This window comes from Oryza glaberrima, chromosome 8, assembly GCF_000147395.1.
Source record: "Oryza glaberrima chromosome 8, OglaRS2, whole genome shotgun sequence".
NCBI classification, from domain to species: domain Eukaryota; kingdom Viridiplantae; phylum Streptophyta; class Magnoliopsida; order Poales; family Poaceae; genus Oryza; species Oryza glaberrima.
The window spans coordinates 515,024-536,431 of record NC_068333.1 but is presented as its reverse complement, the minus strand read 5'-3'; the positions used below and the strand labels follow the sequence as shown (position 1 = coordinate 536,431).

The window sequence follows — 21,408 nt, the reverse complement described above, 5'->3', positions numbered from 1 at the left end:
ATGTCATCAGAATTGTTTCATGAAGTACTTGCAAAGCTATTTATCAATTCAATCTTATGCTTATTGTAATCCAACAATCTTTTGATCATCGAAATGACCCTGGAAATATTATCCTTTTTTTAAGTGCTAGTATTGAAGCAGGCGATATATATCCTTAACTTTATAATTGGATTATCTCAACAAGGCAGGCCTGCTGCTGGCCTTATCTTTAGTTGTTTACTACAGCTTGGTTGGAGGTTGGCCAAATAGAGTTGTTGCTTTCACGATTATTGTGCCATTGCCTTCAAGGTATTGATGAACGCTGACACTATAATGTTTGCTGAATTTTCTTACGGTGCCCATATTCTTTTTTTTTTGCCGGATCGGCGGAAGGACGCCGACCAAATTTCATCAAGATAAAAGAGAGTTAAAAAATTATACACGACATTAAACTGCCGAGTCGGGGAAGACCCTGAAAAGAAAAAGGAGAATAAACTATATATTTACAGGGAGCTAGAGACCAAGCTGCTACTCCTCACTATCAAAAATACCGGCCGCTCTCCAGATCGATACTTCTTCTTTGATGTCAACCACTCTCGATGAATCCTCAAATATCCTAGCATTCTCTCTTTCCAAACTTTCCAGCAGACCAGCATGAAAAAAGAGCCGAAAGCGGTCCTGTGTCTCGTCCGAAAACATCCACGCACCTGCTGCCACCAATCTGGAAGGTCTAAGCCGAGTTGATCAGGGAGAAGAAACGCCACTTTCATCCAAGTTCTCAACTGCTGCCACACTCTATTGGTGAAACGGTGCCCATATTCTGCATGTGACATTGAATCAATATATTGCAGGGGCTCAGATTGGCGAGGTACATCGAAACAATTCAACAAGGATGATATAACAACTTACAATATTTCTTGTTTCCTGCTTCCTATCTATGATATTCGGATGCTGATTAAATCAGTTGTTTGACAAGAATTATCAAGTCACCAAGGTGCTTTGCAATGTCAAATGTCAGATGTCTAAAAGTGTCTCAGGTAATAAATAACTTGAGCTGTACATCGAATTATATATCCTCATTGGATAAAAAATGCAGCAAATATGCATGTCTAAATTTTTCTATTCGGTGCCGTATTCAGTAGTGGTTTTGGTGGCATATGATCTTAAAAGGCCCCCGTAATAATACATAATATATATATATATATATATATATATATATATATATATATATATATATATTATTGCATTGATGTCAGAAATCATTGTCGATTCTCACAGATAATAGGCAACAAAGGGAATTAACTGAGTGACCCATATAACAACGTTACATGTCCTCCAGTTATTGGATCAACCACAGTAAGGTTAACAATATTGACCATAAAAGAGGAATTTCGCTTAAGTTCTTAAAGAATATCTGAATCACATCATAATTCATAAGGAATATACTATTTGTTAACCTTCTAATTACCTTTGGTTGATCATGATGCCTGATTCACTACATAATATTTGGAGTGTTTTTAATGCCAATTCATATACTGCTCCGCTGTCACTATTTCAGTAGTATATATACTATTAATCTAAATAATTTCATTTTGCAACTTAATTGTATATATATCTCTACATGAGGACTTTGCAAAGCAACATCTGAGGGACCTACAATGAGTTGTTACTTGGGTAAGGTTTCAGCATCAAAATTCATAATATGTGCACCGCAGGTTTGAGGTTCAAATATCTGACCAAAGTACTGCCCATTCAGTTCCAGAATGGCACACAGTAACAGGTAACGGAACACACTGTCGTGGTTCCATAGCGGTTGCATGCAAAGCGCAAGCAGCTTATGAAGCCACGTCTTGTTTCATCAGAGGTGAGATTGAGCTAAAGACGATGAATTTAGCAACTTCAGAAGCTGGTATGAACTGAACTTACTAGCAAATGCTTAATTTAGAAACCTGACAAGATCTCAGGAACTAACACAAGAAAATCCGGTCTTTACACACGGACGTTGAGTGTTCAGTGAGCAGGGCGTTGCAGAGCTACCAGGGCTACTTCAGCATGAGGAATCAGTCAACCAACAACGTCAGCAGCAAGCACAGGCTAAAAATGAGACCGTTAATCTAATTAAATGAAAAAATCAGTTCATGTTATGTCATTTATTTAGTGTAGTTATAGTTTGTCCTTGTGTATGCTTATATTGCCATCGGCCAATCTATGCCATTAGGATATGCATGTAAGAACTCAGAAGCGGTGTGCGACTGTTTGTTATCAATTGAAAATCGCTTGATTTTTTCTCACAAAATAACATATGATAGATAAATGGTCTCCGATTTTTTCAGCCCCTGTAACTTGTAATATTTGTGAAATAATGAATGGATACTTGAAAAGTGATGTTTGACATTGGCTCCGCGTAAATGGATTGGAGTTCAAGTTTAGAAATAGTTCTGTTCAAATCGAAGACTCCAACGTGTTTGATCAATTTAAAATAATCTCAACTTTTTTTAGAGCTATATGGAATAATCACGTACGTATATTTTTTTGTTAGTACCAACACTGAATACTCTTTCCAAATTAACTCCATTCAATAGTATCGACGTGCTTTACTCGTGCACGCTCATTAGTTAGATATTACAAAAGAGGGCCTAGATTTGGAAACCTTTTCTAAGGACTCGACGTACGTGTTGAGAAACATGAACACAAAAATACTTGCAGCCTTGCAAGGCGCCAATGTACACAGTTGAGAACAAGAAAAAGAAAAAGATTGGCTCCACTACACAGTGCACATTGTTGGAGAACAGGGAAAATAAGAGATACATGTCTAATGAAGGCGTTAACATGTGCCTCACAGCCATATAAATTCTCTACCGCATGGCATGCATAGGGTCCATTCTGTTTCATCACTACCTAGTTGAAATGAAGTGATAAACCATAAATGGAATGTGAATTTTGCAGCAATAATTTCGATGATAGAGGAAGCAGTAACTGACAAGATTGGACAGTGGCACCAACATATCAAAAAGGCTTTATTCATTTAACTGACTACAAAGGCCAAGACATTACGGTCTTCAAAGGTACAAGCTTGATGAGACCACTTTGGTAAATAATGAGTTACCAGAACAGGTTCAATGAAATCATCATTGAGAGCAAAGATAGTCTCAAGCATATAGTAGCCAGTCTTGATTGAAGAATGGCTTCTGGTGCCCACTGTACAAGATAGTAAAAAAAAAGTGAATATAAGGAGGCAATTTTGCAATCAGATTAACTGTAACGATCAAGTGCACTTAGCTATGTATATTCACAATACTTCAACAATACAAGTCAGATTGTTACAATTACAAATACACAAGAATGGTAGAAGGATATTTCCATTATGAACAAATGAAATGCTAACAAACTTTGGTAAAATAGGCAGCGCAAACATCAATGCTAACAAGAAAGTCATGAAAGTTCATGAACAGCAGTTGCAAGGGAAAAAAACACAACTCAAAAGGAAAACCCTGTCTTCTATTTTGGCTTAATAATGGCCTCTCTCCTTTTCAACACACTGAAAACTAGTAACCAGAGATGAAGATAAAGGAATGGTGCATACGCTAGCGATTGATAATCACTTTGAAACTGACAATTTTTTCATCAAAATATTTCAGTGACTTTATTTAGCATTGTAAAACATGGTAGTCATACAGCACAAAGTTTTTTATGCTCTAATCAAGTATAACAAGAATTACTGTGTAGTCTGGAAGGAACTAAAAGATTCGGTATAAAGAGTCAAAAGTAGTTCTTGAAATAAATAAAGAAAAAGAGACTATGTCGGAGAGAGTGGTGGCATATAGAGATAAGCACTGTGTAGTCTGTGTGTGAGGGAGAGTGATGTCAGAGAGGGAGTGGTGGCTGGTGACACAACCTGTCTAAGTTAATGTGGGGGGAACATGATGCCCAAGTGGTAAAACCATGGACCAGTGCAGGGAATGGTAGAGCCTTGCGTTGCATCCCTCCTCTCTCAAAATTGAGGTGAGAAAGGGAGTATCCAATGGATGGGTCACTCAGGTTTGGTTGGACTCGTCGGAAAAAGATAGGGATGAATAAGGCATGCTAATTTTGTGTAAATTCAACAGTCTACAAGATCACATATTTTAAAATATGAAATTTTGGAGTAGGACAATTTTAACAATCTCACAATGACATCTCTCTAAGTAGCATATTTGGAGTGATATGTATCTTATCATTCTTATTTTTTTTAAGGGGACTATTCATTTCGAATTTTCGATAGCTTATTTTGAAGTTGGCAATGCCCATGTTAAGTTAGCAGTTATGTGTATCTTATCCACCATAAGATAAGGAACATATTAGGGTCACGGCACTTGTTTCTAAATGAAACCATACTAAGTTGAGCAATTCTGATGAGTAAAACTGAAATAACTTCAACACAAATGTTAGTTAATTATAAATTTTCAGTGAGCTAAACATTTCACATGAGATCTTTAGAGTGCTGTGCACAGAAACATTGAATCTAAATACAGTTAGTATTCTACAAGGCAAATGGATTTTAGCCTGATTAGGCCAATGCGTCTTCTCCTTTAATCATTCCATTTCTTTGTACAGATCAAAAGATTCTAATGAAAAATTTCCACAATATAAAAAAAAAAAAAGGTTTGACAAGCCCAGACATGTACCATGAATTAGATCAAAACAAAGAAAGAATGTAATACATTATATCCAATGAACATTTCCAGGCACAAACAGAAGAGCCTCTCTTATGGGGCATTACGTCAAACAGCTAACGCGCAAGGAGAAACAGCTAAGGCTTGAGGAAGTTACCTGGTGAGTCTAGTGGCCCGCAGTGGGCGTGGGCGTGGGCGTGGGCGTGGGCGTGGCAGCGGCGGGCGGGCGGTGGGAGACGACGAGGGGTGGCCTGGGCGCGCGGCGGTCGTCCTCGGCCTGCCTCCGCGCGGCGTACATCTCCTGGGTCTCGACGACGACGAGGCGCTTGACCTGGGTGAGCATGCCGAGGAGAGAAGGGGTGGTGCGGTGCTCGACGGTGCGGTGGCAGCGGCGGAGGCGCATGGCCTCGAGCGTGCGGCGGTGGAGGCGGCGCGTCCCCGGGAGGCCCCGCACCAGCGTGATGTACAGCTTGGGGCTCCACGCCACCGCCACCCGCGACTTGAACGCGTTGAACGCGCTCCCGCTCATCCTCTCACTCTCTCTCACCCGTGCGGCGGCGGCGGCGGTGGCCGGAACCCTAGACCCGTGGAGGAGAAAGCCAGCGCCGGAGAGGACTTCGCTGGAGGTAAAAAGGAAGGGTCGCTAATTGGGTTTGTGGGTTGGGCTGCCTCCTATAATAGGCCCTTCGATTCGATGGGCCCATATGTAAACTGAGATTTGCAAGGCAGCCCACCGTAGTTTTCTCTTTTAATCTCCTATTTATTATCCTAAAATAAATTTATTTTTTCAGCAATTGTTGCATCAAAGTTTGTGAAGATATGGTATAAATATATTAAGAGTAAATTAAATAATAGATGATTTGTCGACAGGCTATACCAGGACATGACTTAGAGTAAATAAAATAAATAAATACACCAAGCATTGGGATTTCACAGTTTTCTAGGTGAAAACTTTTAAATGTAACTATAGTATAATTGGGGTGTTATTATATTATAATCACTAATCCCTCCTTTCCAAATTGATCGTCGCATAAGAAAATATAGTATAATTGAAGTGTCATTATATTATAATACAGTATGTCTCGTGGTTTTCATGGTAACCGCGCCAAAAACGATAAGGGAAACCGTAAGCAACTCCGAAAATTGGTCTACCATTACTAGTCACTTCCTTCGTTGTATACAAACAAAAATAACTTCTCGCTTTGAACAAAATGGGTATCCTGCTCCATAATATTGGCAGTTAAGTTCAGTCTACTTCCATCGGAAGCAATCATACTTTAACTACACAATACTTATAATTGAAGGACATAACATCCATAAGAACATGCATATATAATGGCAAATGCATTATTTATACCTAGAGTAATGTACTATACATACAACTGCCTACTTGTCATGCTGCAGCTTGTCCAGCAGGAACGTCATTTCAATTCGTTTCGAAAGAACAAGTTTGGAGAGAGACAATTAGATCATCATTCTTGCATGATTAATTTCAGACTTTAGCAGAGTTTGTATACTCTATGACAATAACAAGGTTGAACTTTTCAAATTGCAGCATTCTTTAAACTATACTTATACCTTCGTTCTAGAATATAAGGATTTTTAGAGTTATAAATAATTATTAAGAAAAGTACATAGAATTAAATATGAGAAGTTTATGATTAGAAGTGAACGGATATGAGAAAATTGAATGGTGAAGGGTTATGATTGGTTGAGAAGAAAATGTTGGTGATAAAAGTTGCTATATTTTGTATTTTAAGGCAGAGGAATCAAGCAGTACTATTCATTGCTTTGGTGACGCCGATGAACCATGGAGCAGGAATGAATGTTCATCATTTTTATTTTATAAAAATAGCTTCATAGTTTGCATGAAATCGCTAGTATGATATTTTCTTCCAACACACATTTGCCTACTGATAACAGCATAAATCATGTAAAGCTAGCCAGCCAGGACACATGCCCCATTCAGGCATGGAGTTTTCTGTAGATATAAGCATTTAATTGAGTAATTATTAATCACTGCTGTACTTTAGGTCAAATAAACGTCACATGTGTGTGTGATTAGTACATCCCTCTTAATTTTAAACTTTACTTAATTCACATGCGGAACATGCCTCCGTTGCATCACTAGCATGCATAACCACGACAATTAAGCATTAAACAAAGTGGTTAAAAGCTGCTTCTCCTTTTTGCATGGGTTTGCAGGAGTAGAATATGCAGATATTCTCCGGTGCAGACAGGTACAAATTATCATCATCAAGATCAATCCATCTTTCTGCTTGATGCATATGCAGAGCATAATTCTCTTGTCTCTAGCTACCTGCTTGTTCATTCATCTCACTTCTTTTGCAGAGAGGAAAAAAAAGGGCAGAAAATGACATGCACTTCCCTGTTTGACAGGGAATGAAAGCTGCACCAAGTGGCAGTGATCTATAGATTCTTTGTACTAGTAATTCCCTCTTTAATTAATTATACTCTAATTGATTGGAATTCTTGAGATCTGGAGTCCTCAATTTCAGATGGCTAGTTGTTGGATTGTTTTATTTTCATTTGGTAGTATAATAGGCTGGGAAAGAAAATTTTGAACTGAAATTCTGAATTATTTTAGTATACTAGTTACAATAGGATTGGACGGTTTGTGTGTTGTTTACCATCTTCAGTTGCAACATATGTAAATGGCAGTTTGGTACCGGACTGACTGATTAGCACAGGAAGTGCTGATTAGGCAAACAGTCAACTAATAATCTCAGCCCATCCGATCATTAACTTCAGAATTTATTAAATGAATCTTATGAGCAGATGAAAGCAACAGACAGGCAACTATCAGGAAAGGAATGGGAAGCTAGAAAGGAGCTGCATTAATACATGATAATGACAGATAAAGATGCATACAGCACTAATCTTGATACTGATTCTTTTTTCTCATTAAAATCAGAAATAACAAAAGGGAGATTACAAAGGGAAGGCTATTTAATAAAAGTGGATTTAAAAGCTGATGAATCAAGCATGCACTTCAGCAATTTAAATTACACGGGAAACGTGTTGCAGAGAATGATTCTGTTGCAGATTAAACTGTGATCAATGATTCATGGGTGGGCTTAGTGGCTGGCAAATCCCTCCAGTAGGGATCACTCTGTCTCCTAAGCAGGAAGAAGTTGAAGATTTCAGTTTTCATGTGCATGGATCTTGATGAGCTGGCCCTCTCATCATCATCCCTTGTCTTTGTCACAGATAGCTGGGATTTGTGGTTTGCTTCTTGATGATGAACACATGCATTCTCTTATGCTCTCTCATCAGGATTTCAGAGGAATAAAAGGAAAAAAAAAAGGCAAAAGGCAGAAAGTAATTGCAAACATAACCAACTTAATTGCTACTCTCACATGTCAAAAATATTTGACGTATATGGCACGATTTTTGTCAAACTTTTGAAACTTTAGCCATTAATAGCATCCCAAATGCTTAGTTTGAAATTAAAAGCAAATGGTATGGGCAAATTTGCCTTGAAAAGTACTATAATATATAATACCATAAACTTATTGAATTTTCTAAACATATTTTTATATAAAAATTGATGCTAAAATTTAAAAATGTTTAACTAAATCTAGTCCTAAACATCAAATATTCTTGGCAATATCTAAGTATCTAGCCATAGTAGAATGCCATATATTATGTTACACAGATCAGTAAACATACCACAAGATGATGCATGCATTGTTGCTTACATTACTGAATATTACAATTGCGTAGCTTAACTAATTTGATTGGTAATTAAGCACCTGACTGACCATCACAAACTCATGTTTTCTCCACCGATCAGGCCATTACAAGTCGATGGAATTAGGTCATGACAAGGTTAGTGTAATAGTGTGGGTTGTTAGTAGTTGGAGCGTCTGGTGCGGCGATGTGTTGAGCTCTAGTTGTTCGTCGTTGCAACCTGCAAGTAGAGCTAGTACAAGCTGCTCCCCTATCACTCCTGGACTACTACTACTTCACTCCTACTAATCCTGTCATTTTCATAATCAATAGGTATGCTGTTAATTTTGACATAATTTGGGTCGTCTCAGTTCAGTACAAACTACAAAGTGATGATGCCATTGACCCAGAATTAGATTGATTGGAACAAATTAGGCGACAAGAACTGTTAACTTAAGAGAGATTAGGTCCCGTTCTTTTCATAATTAACATACAGAATTTATCTTTCCGTTAACACGCTTTTCAAACTGCTAAATGATATGTTTCGTGTGAAAACTTTTTATATAGAAGTTACTTTAAAATATTAGATAATTTTATTTTTTGAGTTTATGATAATAACCCAATTAATTATGTTCTAATGTTTTTTTCCTTGTCCTAACTTCATTCTTATTTGTCCTAACTTCATTCTGTCTGTTTGGTACAATGGTACACCTATCAAACTGATTAAGGATTTAATAAATTTATGCTCTTCTTTTGTCTCTGATAGAATAATTAAGGCTAGCTTTGTGCTAATGTACAAGCCTGTAAGACGTGCCGTGACAGCTGCGCTCATATCGTCGTCGTCAAATAATACCAATTCAGATATATATTCAACTGCCGTCCCTGGTGGTTTAAGCTTACCTCTCAACATCATTGCCATAGCATGGTACTATACAATCCTAAATGAAGCTTCATCCATGCCGTGTTGCTATCTCATGATCAGTTTATCACCTGCTAACTACTCCCTCTTGTAAAAAAAATATGTGTGTTTTTAGGCACCTTTCTTCTCAAATATTGATATAACACTGGCAATTGCCGTGATCTTTTTAAAAACTACTCCATGTGTGTTTTTCTAAATTTGTGGGTTTCTACAACGGTTTTACTCCTAAATTCCCTTACTTATCACTAAGCATAATTTTACACTACGCATAGGCTAAATTTGCACAAAATATAGGCTAAACCATGGCAGGCAATGCAACTATTAATTTGGGTTTGTTTTTCTATCATTGAAACAATACTTCTTTTTGGGGTTATGACTTATAAGCGGCAATAATTTTGTTTTGGATACTGAATTAGTGATTTTAAAAACGATTAACGATAAGAAAACCGAAATCACTTGCTTACTTTTTAAGACACTCCACTTGCTTGAAAATAATTTTACCCCATCGAAGTCAACACACACTTTTTATTTTTTTTTCAGCATGCACGGTGTACTCCCTAACACGTGAGGAAAAGCACACTAGTGTGCTAGTACTAGCAGTAATATTCAGGCCTTCACTTTCGTTATATCACTATCATATCAGAACGGTGCAATAAAGAATCAAGAAAGGACATGGGGCAAATGAAATTACTCCAACAGTGCTTTCTTTTCCGTTCATCACCAGTTTGATGCTATTTTTCGCAATTCATAGGTAAAGAAGATGACAATCATTAATTCCTTTGCCCTAATCGGAGGGAGAGGAAATTTTGGGCCTCAAAAGCTAGACAAACACCTAAGGGGTGTATAGGAGAGAGGGGCTAAACTTCAGCCTCTCTCTCAAAAATATAAGTCCTTACGAGAGGGACTTATACTTTTGTGAGAGGGACTAAAGTTTAGTCCCTAGTTCCCAAACCCCCCCTAATCTTTCATCAAAACAAATTGGGAGTAACCTGCATGCTTATAAAACGAGAAAAAGGCAGGGCCTTTGGATCTGAAAAAGGCAGACCAGGATATCCACATGGGTGAAAAGAAAACCAGGTGAAAGAGAATTGAAGAACCCTAAGGTCCCTACCACAATATGCTTGCAATTGTATATATATATATATATATAGAAAGAGATTAGAGTATTGCAAGGAAAAAAAAAGGAAGAAGAATCGAAGAACCTTGCTTTCCGTTTGCATGCTTCCCAAGCTTCTAGACGATGTACTTCGTGCAAAATACTTTCTATATAAAATTTTCTTAGAATATTTTCTGAAGTAGGAGTAAGTTTTAACTTTGTAATAATTATAATAGTTTATTTTTTACACCCTCAAATAGCTATAACAAAAATAAGATTATCTTATGGATTCATCCAATAGGGTCTAAAGTCCCTACCACAATATGGTTGCAATTATATATACAGAAAAATAATTATTGCAGGGAGAGGGAGGAATTGGAAAGGGAAGGAAAGGAAGCTGCCATTTTATCTTTATCTGAAGAAAGGAGGAGGACAGGGTGGTGGTCAACAGGGCAGACCAAACCAGACAAACAAGAGAAAGAGAAACTCTGAATTCTGAAACTGAAGAGAGAAAAAGAAAAAAGAGGTGTACTACAAGACTACAAGTCTACACAACACACACCAGCAAAAGAGACAGCATTTCCCAAGAAACCGCCCTAGAGCTTTTCCAAAGATTTCTCATTTGTTTTTCTTTTCCTCCTGCGAATTTTTCTGCTCCAGATGAGCAAGAGATGTTAATGGTTTTGGCGAGATTTGCGTGGGAAATGACTAGGAGTAGGTGTTAGGACCACTCATAAATTCTGCCTGTTCTTTTTCAGATCTGCGCTCCGTGCTTTTGCTTCGCCAAACGAAAAGAAAATTCTGTCCACCCAGGACACTGTCTTCTCTCTCTCTCTCTCTCTCTGCTTCGAGTTCGTCGATTCGGTTCAAATCACTCGTCTCGTAGTCATAGATAGATGGCTCGTCGCATCAATCCAATCTTGCCGCTCTCCGGGCTCACAGTTTCTTGATTTCCCCCATTCTTTTTTCGTTTCCAAAGTTTTTTTTCTTCTTCTTTTGTTGTTCTTCGTGTTGATTTCTTCCTCTGCGAGTCCACTCCCAGTCCAGGGTCAGCAGCTTGCTGTTGAATTCCACACTGTTGAAGCACAAGTCGAGTTTTTCTCATAAAGTTTCCTCTTTTCTTCTGTTCTTTTCCCTCTCTCTCTTTTTGTTTTGGCTTAAATCTTACTAGAGTTCATCACAGCTTCCCACACTCGTTTTCCCGTCTCGATTTCATCAGCTGAGGTCGGCTCTTGCTCATCTTTGCCGATTTGTTTCTTCTCGAGAGCCTACAAAAATTCTCCCTCTCTTGATTTCCACAAGCTTGTTTGATATTTGCTCGTCCCAAAATGGGGAACGCGTTCCGGTGCATGTCGCGCAAGGAGCACCGCGGCGGCGCGGCGGTGTCGCGGAGCAAGCGGATGGGGAGCGCGCGGTCGGGGCGCGGCGGTGGCGGCGGGAAGCTGACGCCCGCGGAGGAGGAGCTCCTGCACCGGCAGGCGCTGGCCATGGCCATCCACCAGCACCTCGACGCCGGCGGCTCCATGTCGCGCCGCATCGACGCCGGCGGCTCCATGTCCCGCCGCATCGGCCCTGGCTCCACCAGCTCACGCCGCCGCGGCGACCTCCCGGACTCCGTCACCGGTGCCAAGCCCGTAAGATTCTCTCACCTCACCTCATCACCTTCCCCTTTCTGCTGCTTCTGTCTTTACAAGTTCATACCAAATGGTACCGTAGAATTGTGCAGTTGTGCTGTGTATTACTGTATTTTGTGTTGAGTATATTGATGCAAAACTTTTGTGATTCATTAGTATTTGGCCAGTTGAAGGGCATATTGCCTAATTTTGCGGCTGTCAATAGTTCTTGCAGGACCAGTTCATCATTTGGCCCTAATGATTGTCATTTAGTAGCATCTTTCGTCTTGTCGTCATACATTTTGTTGTTTAAGGTGTTTGGTCGGTACTTGGAAGCTTCCTGTTTTTATGATCATCTTGTTAGTGCTAAGTTTCGAAGTTCCTTGCATTTTCAGTTGGCATTTCGACGATGCCTTGACTGCAGCATTGTCCTCAAATTAGCCGATTTGCTCTGTTCTTTAATGTCTGGCTGCTCTAGTTTAACTAGTTGGGCTTATTTTGTTGTTAGTGTAGGATTGTCTGTGACTGCGGATAATTCAATGAGTTGGGTAGATTTATATTTTTTTCTGATGTTAATTGAACAATGTCTTCCTTTGTACACCGGAAATTTCTGAGATATTTCTTCGTAGTCTCTTTGTTTAGACTTTAGATAGATTTTGATATACAATCAGTAGGCATTTCATATCTATAATTCTATATATAGTTGAATATTCGCTCTTGATGTTATGAAATAAGTTAAAAGCGGTTTTGCGAGGTTCTGAGAGTATGAGATATGTTGAAGCAGGTCTGCAGGTGTAACCATTCATACCCAGTGAGTACAAGTTGGTTTCTAAATAAGATTTGTTGACGGGAATATCAACAGCAAAGCATTTGCTGTTTCAGTCCATGATTTCTGTTGCTTCATGATTAATTCCATTACCCAACTACCTGTTGATACTTTTGAGCTCTCTCCAATTTTCTGAAATCTTCAACTCTGTGTTGGAAAGGCATCTTTGTGTACAGCTGGTGATTGACACATAAGACAAGGATATGTAGTATCTTGAAGAAACTTGTATGCTATTAGGACTACAAGACAGTGCTAGGACCTCATCAGTGGCCTCATAGTTCACAGCATTTTCCCCATTTTATATTGATCCTCAATTGATAACTCTCTTCTCTGTTTTCTTGTATTCCAGTAGCAGTGATCACTGGTCAGTAGACTTAGCTGTATGTCCTTTCTCAAAACTATGGTCCCAACTATATGGGAACAAAGAAACAGGCTATATTCTTTTGTCCCTTTGTCCTTAGCCTTGTCTAATCCAAATTAAGAAGAAAAATGTTCTTTGGCTCTTATAGAAAAAAAAAACTTTTCAATGCTAAAGATGACATAGGCTTTCTCATGGTGCTTCTTGTGGTGATTTAACGTAGTATTTAGGAGCTGATGTACACTAGGAGGAGGGAACCCCAATTGCCCTTAATATACAATTTATTCTGCTTCAATTCTTTGTTTCATGTTTCACATGGGCAATTCTGAAATAATTTTGCATGTTAGTAGCTATATTTCTATTACATGGACTGCATGTTCTCACACATTGTTTTTCCCTTGGGATTGATTTTTTCAGGTCCAAATCGTTTTAGAGAACTTAGAAACCAAGAAAATTGTTCTTGTTCATGGAGAAGGGTTTGGTGCTTGGTGTTGGTACAAGACCATTTCTCTCTTGGAGGAAGCTGGTCTTGATCCTATTGCCTTAGATCTCACAGGTTCTGGTATAGACAATGCTGACACAAACAGCATAGCTACATTAGCAGATTACTCCAAGCCCTTAATCGACTACCTCAATAAACTTCCTGAGAATGAGAAGGTGAGCATTACATCTAGTGTCTTATGTTGAAAACTATGAAAAAAAACTCTGTGTTTGATCTCTGTGTACATGTCAACACTCATGCAGGTTATTTTGGTCGGCCATAGTTGTGGAGGTGCAAGTGTGTCATATGCGTTAGAACAATGCCCCAAAAAGATATCAAAGGCTATATTTCTTACCGCTACAATGGTAAAAGATGGCCAGAGGCCCTTTGACGTGTTCTCTGAGGAAGTATGTACTCTCTTCATGTGCATCATGTGCATTTTTATGCATGTGCACTTCTGCAGGATAGCAACTGACACTATGTTTTTGCAGCTCGCATCTGCAGATGTTTTCTTGCAAGAATCACAGCTTTTAATTTACGGAAATGGTAAGGACAAGCCTCCTACTGGGCTCATGTTTGACAAACAGCAGATCAAGGGGCTATATTTCAACACCAGTCCTTCCAAGGTACATGTTTTCTACTGTTGTGCTGTCTTGCCAACCGAGGAAAAAAAGCTAATTTCGCATTCCTTGACATATTGCCAGTTTATGTTTTCAGTGGGCTAGCTAATAATTTTATGCACATTAAACTGTAGGATACCGTGCTGGCTGCAGTGTCCATGAGGCCCATCCCTCTAGCCCCAATCATGGAGAAGCTCTCCCTCACCCCAGAAAACTATGGCACCGTCCCACGCTACTTCATCCAGACGCTCGATGATCGAATGCTCTCGCCTGATGTCCAGGAGAAGCTGGTCAGGGAGAACCCGCCCGACGGGATCTTCAAGATAAAGGGTGGCGACCATTGCCCCTTCTTCTCGAAGCCGCAATCCCTCAACAAGATCTTGCTTGAGATCGCTCAGATTCAAGCTCCGACGGCGCTGCTCCCAGGCAAGGCGAAGACGGAGGCGATAGAGGCAACAGAGGCTAAGACAGAAGAAGAGAAAACTGAGAAATTATCATGACTTTGTATTGTGTATGTACATGTAAGGGTAGTAGCACATAGGTTGCAAACAGGAGGAAATACCAGGATCAATTGAAACCAGTCGGCTGCCAGAATAATAATGTACCAGTAGGAAGACGAAAAAATGTTGTTCCTTTTTCTTCTTTTGTGATCAAGTATAGAGAATGAGCCTATGAGAGATCTTCAGTCAGATATATGTTTAACCTTGTGAATTACAGGTTCTTCAGTCTGAACATTTTCATCTTGCAGTCTCTTGTCAGGTGCAATGTGCCAATGCCCCAGTCCACATGTCCAAGTAGCTCTGTGGAGATTCCTTACCTGCTTTGCAAATCTCAATCTCTGGTTTTTCATCCACTGTGGGGTTTCAGAATTGCACATACCATCGATCTTAAACTGATATAAATTTTACAGAACCACAAGTATTATGGTTCAAATTGTGTAAAACCACAGGGGGGCATATAATTTGACTAATTATTATTTGATCCACAATTACTATGAGTTCTATAGTAATACTCTATCAAATTTGTGGGGGCGGCTAGCTGGCGCGTGCGCGCCAGCGGCGCACACTTCCCTCCTATAACTACTCTATTAGTTTACGCTTAACACTAATGACGGGTAATTAGGGAAGATTCTCAATATTTTTCTTTCTTTTTTCAGGAGATTTTTTTACTAACATATTGAAAATTTTTTAGTCAGATTTGAAAACTTTCGATTTAAGATTTAAATTTTAAAGTCAAATTTTGAAAACTTTCAACCCGGATTTGAAAACTTTCAACTCGAGATTTGAAAACTTTTAACTCAGATTCAAAAACTTTCAAGTCCAGATTTGAAAATTTTAAAGTTAAGTTTTAAAATTACTAGTAAACTAATCACTAGTAAAAAAATAGGAAACTAATCTAAACTAATTACGATTTTTTCTTCTATCCGTACGGCAGGAACAGTGAACAACGAAAAAAAAAAAGAAGAAACGGCGGTGTCAAAAAAAAAAGAAAAAAGAGAGAAGAAGCGCGCGTGCGTGGGCCTTGTGGGCCGGAAGTGCGCGCTGGCAACGCGCACGCGCGAATTAGCATTCTCGCAAATTTGTAACTTCGATCTATCATGTACAAGTTGTAGGCTTGTAGCTACCTAAGTTTAAGCATTTTTACTTTGCTATAACAATAAGAAGTAAACTTGGATAATTATGTGATTTTGTGAAACTTTTTGACCATATTACCCGCGGCACGTGCCATATATCAAAACCTTTTTGATTCGGTAACTTGGACCATAATACTTGTGGTTTGGTAATATTTACTCTAATCTACTGTTAAACTTGTTTACACGTTTTGCTAAAAAATTAAAAATCATCATCATTTCATAGTGTATCTGCAGCATGAGAATTATTACTTGGATCACGATAATTTTTTAAAAATTTTCTTGAGAAAAGATTAAAAGGAGACGAATATATGGGTAAAGGGCAGGGCCACTAGGTGGGCTCGTATTCCTTACATGGGCCAATATCAGATGGGCTTGAGAATGTGATGTCTCGTTTAATTGAGCCCGGAAACTAAGCCCAAGTGGAAGAAGAGGCAAAAACGAGTCGGCCTCTGATTCTTCTCCCCTCTTCTTTATTATCTTCCCAAGAAAGAAAAAAAAATAAAATCCTACAGAAAAAAAAAAAGAGGAGTCTGAATTGAGGAATCAAATCGAGGCGGCGGCGGCGGCGGAGGCGAGGGCATCGGCGGCGAGGCGAGGCGGCCATGGAGGATCTGAGCGTGGAGGAGCTCGCCTCCAATCTCTCCACCTACAAGGAGCAGCTCCGCGAGGTCTCGCGCCCTAACCCCTATCCTACCTATCTATGTGGTGAAGCTGTTTTTTTTCTTCTCCTTTAAACTCTTCCTGCGAATTTGCCCCGTACAGTTTCACGAGCGTGATGTGGAGATTGTGCTCTGCGGCAGAGGGAGTACGCGCAGTCGCGTGATTTTAGGTCTTTCGAGCTGTCACAGATGCTGTTTCTTTCTCCGTGGATTAGGTCTCGATTTCGTTCGAGTTTCAGATTCTAGGGTTTTGTTGCACGCATGGTTAGGCGCAGAGTGCATATCTATTCAAACGTTAGTTGGTTTTTAAATTCTAGTACATACCTGTCGATTGCTAGGAACTTGATGCAGGTTAGCTTGAAGTAGTATGTGATTTGACCTTACAAATGTCTACTTGTATGCCTTTGTGTGGTTAGCGTCTGTTAATGTTGGTATGCTAGTCATAAGTAGCATTGGCTACATTTCTCACTATTTACAACACAGACAATCTTATGGAAGAACAGTTAGGCATAAAAAACTGCTATTATTCTGAGGATTTGTATAGGCCAACACCAATAGATACTTTGGGGGAAAATTCTGCTAAGTTGGGAGGGCGTTGAGAACTGACAAAAAAAATTCAGAAAGCTGCTGGATAGCCTGCCAGTATCATGTTTTTCCTTTAAGAATTGATCCTTTTTTGTTAATAAAGAAGCACCGGCTACTGGAAATATTGGTAATATATTACATGCTCATATCCAAAGGTTGCCACTTTGTGTGTTCATGTAATAGATTACCTACCTACTGGGGCACAAAGGATGCACCTCTCAATGTTCATGTAGTTAGGGGTTTTGCAGAATGTACCTGGTGCTTAAGATTTGAAACCTTTTGATGTATGTTCCAACTTCCAGGCTTGAGCTTGTGTTGTTGTGATAATAAATGTTTAATGTTATAATATGCTCACTCCTTTTAATCTATTTATTATCAGATTCTTTTCTCACTTAGACTTTGATATTTTAGATCGACTAATGATCATATGATCTTCTATAAACTCATGGTGCTCTGTTTCAGTCTGACTGAAAACTATAACTTTTTGATCAGTTGATCACTCATTTGCACAAAGCCTGTGGTAGTAAATGTGTGGTAGTAAATGAGCTAGACAGACTGCTATGGGTATTCCTCCTCCTAGCTGAGTTCCATTCAATTCTTATTTCTCCCCAAATCCATTTTTGTTATGAAAAGCTTCTGAGCAATTAGTTCATGTACATCTTGTGTAATCTTTCTTTGCTTATTGCAGGTTAGGAAGATTATCAAGGAGAAAAACGATGATCCTGGAATTTCTGAATACCTTGATATGGAAAAGGAACTTCAAGAGGTGAGTATCCTGCATGTTGTATGTTATGCTGCTGTGTACTTTGTGTTGCTAGGTATCAACTAATTGTCAGATGCCATATGTTGTACACTAATGCTAATATGACTTGATGATTTTCTACAAAAGGATATTTGCTCTTCATTCTATTGCTATCGATCCCTTTTTCTTCTTTCTTACAAGGAGCCATGCCCAACAAGGTAGCATGAAAAGGCAGCTTGCAACATTTTTGTGGGGCATTTAGGTTTTATTGTAACCTTGAAAGGTGAGAAAGGTTGAATATGTCAATGGTAGGGAATATCTGAGCAACCATGTTAATAGTAATGACCACTAAATCTAAAATTCCATGGCTTCAAAGTTGTCCATTACCCTTTATCTTGATTGATTGCAGGTCTGTGTCTCATGGTAGAGTACCTCCTTCCGATTTTGGGTGTTGATGCTGCTTCTCTAAGTTTGAATCGCTAAATATGGACAGATTTAATGATATTGGGAGGTTGGTTCTTGTGTTGTACTTAATGTGATTTTCTGTAATAACTGCAGGTTATTACATTAACAGAAGAGCTTTTGGCAACTGCAAATCAAAGTGGGAACACCCAGAATGATGTAGGTCTATCACCGCCAAATTATTCAAGCGGACTGCAGTCAGAGGTAGCTCTCTTCATTGTTATATTTTTTTTCATTTTTGGAAGACATCATTGTTGAACTTCCGCATTATTTAGTTGCCTTGATCATCAGTATGTGTCAGCCATTCCATGTACCAGCAGGAGATTTGGAAGTTTTACATTTGTTTTACTCATATAGAAAATATTCATGCACGTGGATCTTCTGAGATGTATCATTATGCTAACATACTTCTCTGGTTTTAGGCACTGGATGACCCTTCGCAATCCCATGAGAAGTTTGCGGTTGGGACTAAAGTGCAAGCTGTGTGGAGTGAAGATGGGGAGTGGTAGGTTTCTTCTAATGCACCTATTTCTTGTTTCAAACATTCAACCTTTTCTGTTTAGGTTCTATTACAACATATTTGATTAGCTGAATTGTCAGGTACAATGCAACAATTGAAGAACTGACAGAAAACGGCTATTATGTAAGCTTTGAGGGCTGGGGAAACAAAGAGGAGGTATGCTCATCTTTGGCGATTGGATTTTCCTTACTGCATCACTAGCAAAATTTTGAACAATTTTGTATGGTACTAGATGTGACATTTAATTTATGATTATCACACTAAGTATAAACTTCCACAATGATGTTTTTCCCTAGCACGCAAGTGGTTAAGTTTCCATAAACTTATACTGATACTCTGTGGATTAAATACTATACAGTTTATATCTGCAGGCCTTTTCTACTGATGAAGTGTTTTTGTAGCTGCATCATCCTGCTGTAATTTCATCCTGCTTAGGATCCATTTAGTTGTTTTTTTTTGTGTTTGCCTGGCTTTTAATAGTCATTTCATCATTGACAAATTCCACGTCTTCCGTTTTGGCCAAAGCGCAACTCACAATTTTGTAAGTCCCAACTTGAAAATGCAAATAATGTAATAAATAGGACATTTGCTAGAATTTATGCAAATATTAGTTTTATTCAACAGTGTAAAGAGGAAATCAGATTACCTTGTGCTTGGTTCCTTATTTTGTGGTGCTGCATGCAAACAGTTAATTTGCTGCCTCATATAGGTTGACCCTGCTAATGTAAGATCACTTGAGGAAGAAGCTGCTGATGCTTTGCGTCAAGCTGAAAAGGAAGCTGAAGCTACCAAAATGGCAATAAAGAGGAAAATTGAACAGGCAGCAACATCTGACTTTCAGATGCGTAGCTTACCCACCAAACTCCGTATCGATCCAAATGATCCGGAGGATGTGGTAAGTTAATCCTTCTTTTCTTCTATATTTAAAAATGCGAGGGAGTTGGATATTACTTTTCATATGCTACCATTCTGCACGTGCCTTTCCAACTATGGTAGAAACTCTCACATCCACCTATCGTGTGCCCTTAATAATGAAACGACTCAATTTGACGATTGGATCTGTTTGCCTTGGTACTGATATTTGTAAATTGTAATCATGTACCACACATACAAGTGAGCATATTCATGTTCATGAAAACCTCAGGTATAGTAACCTTATGTAGTTCTAAGATTATGTTTATCTGGTATTCATGCTGTCTTGTTTTAATGAGAACCTGGTAAGATAACATGTACAAGCCTCAGCATTGCATTCTCTGAAGCTACATCCTGTGGGGCCATATGTTCTGACTGACCTTTGTATCTGCAGAAAGCCACAAAGCGTAAGAAGATCCATGCATTCAAGTCAAAAGCCCGCTTTGAGCAGCTAGAATTTGCACAAAATAAGAGGCAGAATGCATGGCAGCAGTTCCAAACGACCAAAGGGAAAGCCAAAAAGGTACTGTCTCTGCCACCCCACTCTAACTTGGCCAGGCACCTCTTTCTGAGAAGGATGTAAGGTGCTATATATACCTCAAAATCTAGCATGTTGTCTAGAACTTCCTTATTATTTTAAGGGTGGGCAATGCCCCCAAATCCAAACAGAATTTGTGAGTCATCCCTGCTTTTTTAGTTTATCACAGCAGACCCTTACTGCTTGGTTTAGAATTACTTTTTCCTCCCTTTTACCTTTGTTATCCTGACTTTGGTGGTTTGCTTTCAGGTTGGGTTCTTTTCCGGTCGCAAAAAGGAGAGCATCTTCAAGTCACCGGATGATCACAGAGGTAAGGTCGGTGTCACTGGGAGCGGGAAAGGCCTTACCGAGTTCCAGAGAAGGGAGAAGCACCTCCATCTCAAGGATGGCTCTTCCGATGCATTGGACGAGGAATAAACCGGCTTAGGCTTTTAGCTTGTGAGAGGCGTATCACAAACACCGCCATGTCCGGCGCTTATTTCCGGACCTGGTCTGAGTGGAGTTTGTACTCTTGTACCAATGTATGCTTCACTTGTCCAAACTAGAAACAACATAACATTACATAACATAGAGATATTCATGTTTTATCTGTCCCCTATGGTACAGTTCTCATGTTGATTCTGATGGTGGTGCCTCTTCCTTTCTATGTCATGTTTTTCATTGGTTTTGAGTTTCAGTAAGGCCTCTCTGGAACGTAGGAATTTTACAGGAACTAGTCAAAAGTCCTGCAAAAATCCTCCGAGTTTCCTACTGATGCCTAAATCATAAGCTGCTGTTGCATAACTGTCATGGCCGCGTATGTTGAACAAGACGCCGTCTTGCCGAGTTGCAGTTGAATACATTACATGTCTTTCTTGTGAAAATTCATGCTGCTGGACCTGGAACCTGTCCAAATTTCCTCATCCCAAAGAATTCAATTCAGTAGCAGCAGCTTCCAAAGTTCTGTCATGGCATATCATCTTCTTGCAAGTTGCAACTAATATCCTCAGCAGAAAACAACCTTTTACAGAGGCATGTCTGATGGCTCCTTTTTCATCCAACTTGTTTAGATGTTTCGTCAACTTTGAACTTTTGCTGCTGCTTCTGAACTGTTCTTTCTTTCTTTCTTCATTTTAATTTT

General features: G+C 39.2%; 2 protein-coding genes across 3 annotated transcripts; both read left to right on the top strand.

Annotated features, from left to right (window-relative positions):
- Nucleotides 1-10,842: 10,842 nt before the first annotated feature.
- On the top strand, nucleotides 10,843-14,948 carry LOC127782890 (putative methylesterase 14, chloroplastic). The gene is made up of 5 exons (XM_052310168.1): nucleotides 10,843-11,973; nucleotides 13,554-13,793; nucleotides 13,881-14,024; nucleotides 14,109-14,243; nucleotides 14,372-14,948. The coding sequence occupies exons 1-5, from the start codon at nucleotides 11,668-11,670 to the stop codon at nucleotides 14,735-14,737; spliced, it is 1,191 nt and encodes a 396-aa protein (XP_052166128.1). The 5' UTR covers nucleotides 10,843-11,667; the 3' UTR covers nucleotides 14,738-14,948.
- A 1,418-nt stretch (nucleotides 14,949-16,366) lies between these two features.
- LOC127782755 (uncharacterized) lies at nucleotides 16,367-20,882 on the top strand. 2 transcript variants are annotated; one of them, XM_052310023.1, is made up of 10 exons: nucleotides 16,468-16,538; nucleotides 17,803-17,880; nucleotides 18,058-18,139; nucleotides 18,266-18,279; nucleotides 18,415-18,522; nucleotides 18,741-18,823; nucleotides 18,919-18,994; nucleotides 19,548-19,733; nucleotides 20,145-20,273; nucleotides 20,538-20,882. In XM_052310023.1, the coding sequence occupies exons 4-10, from the start codon at nucleotides 18,277-18,279 to the stop codon at nucleotides 20,703-20,705; spliced, it is 753 nt and encodes a 250-aa protein (XP_052165983.1). In that variant the 5' UTR covers nucleotides 16,468-16,538; nucleotides 17,803-17,880; nucleotides 18,058-18,139; nucleotides 18,266-18,276; the 3' UTR covers nucleotides 20,706-20,882. The 2 variants fall into 2 exon arrangements, with proteins under 2 accessions (XP_052165982.1, XP_052165983.1); XM_052310022.1 differs by lacking the exons at nucleotides 18,058-18,139; nucleotides 18,266-18,279 and having other exon boundaries at nucleotides 16,367-16,538.
- Nucleotides 20,883-21,408: the final 526 nt, after the last annotated feature.

What these genes read in the sequence shown, in the direction of transcription:
- LOC127782890 (XM_052310168.1), top strand. Translation starts at nt 11,668, where the DNA reads ATGGGGAACGCGTTCCGGTGCATGTCGCGCAAGGAGCACCGCGGCGGC. An exon ending in AACTTCCTGAGAATGAGAAG is followed by an intron (nt 13,794 to 13,880) that starts GTGAGCATTACA and finishes ACACTCATGCAG; the next exon opens with GTTATTTTGGTCGGCCATAG. An exon ending in TTGACGTGTTCTCTGAGGAA is followed by an intron (nt 14,025 to 14,108) that starts GTATGTACTCTC and finishes ATGTTTTTGCAG; the next exon opens with CTCGCATCTGCAGATGTTTT.
- LOC127782755 (XM_052310022.1), top strand. Translation starts at nt 16,473, where the DNA reads ATGGAGGATCTGAGCGTGGAGGAGCTCGCCTCCAATCTCTCCACCTAC. An exon ending in CAAATGATCCGGAGGATGTG is followed by an intron (nt 19,734 to 20,144) that starts GTAAGTTAATCC and finishes TTGTATCTGCAG; the next exon opens with AAAGCCACAAAGCGTAAGAA. An exon ending in CCAAAGGGAAAGCCAAAAAG is followed by an intron (nt 20,274 to 20,537) that starts GTACTGTCTCTG and finishes GTTTGCTTTCAG; the next exon opens with GTTGGGTTCTTTTCCGGTCG.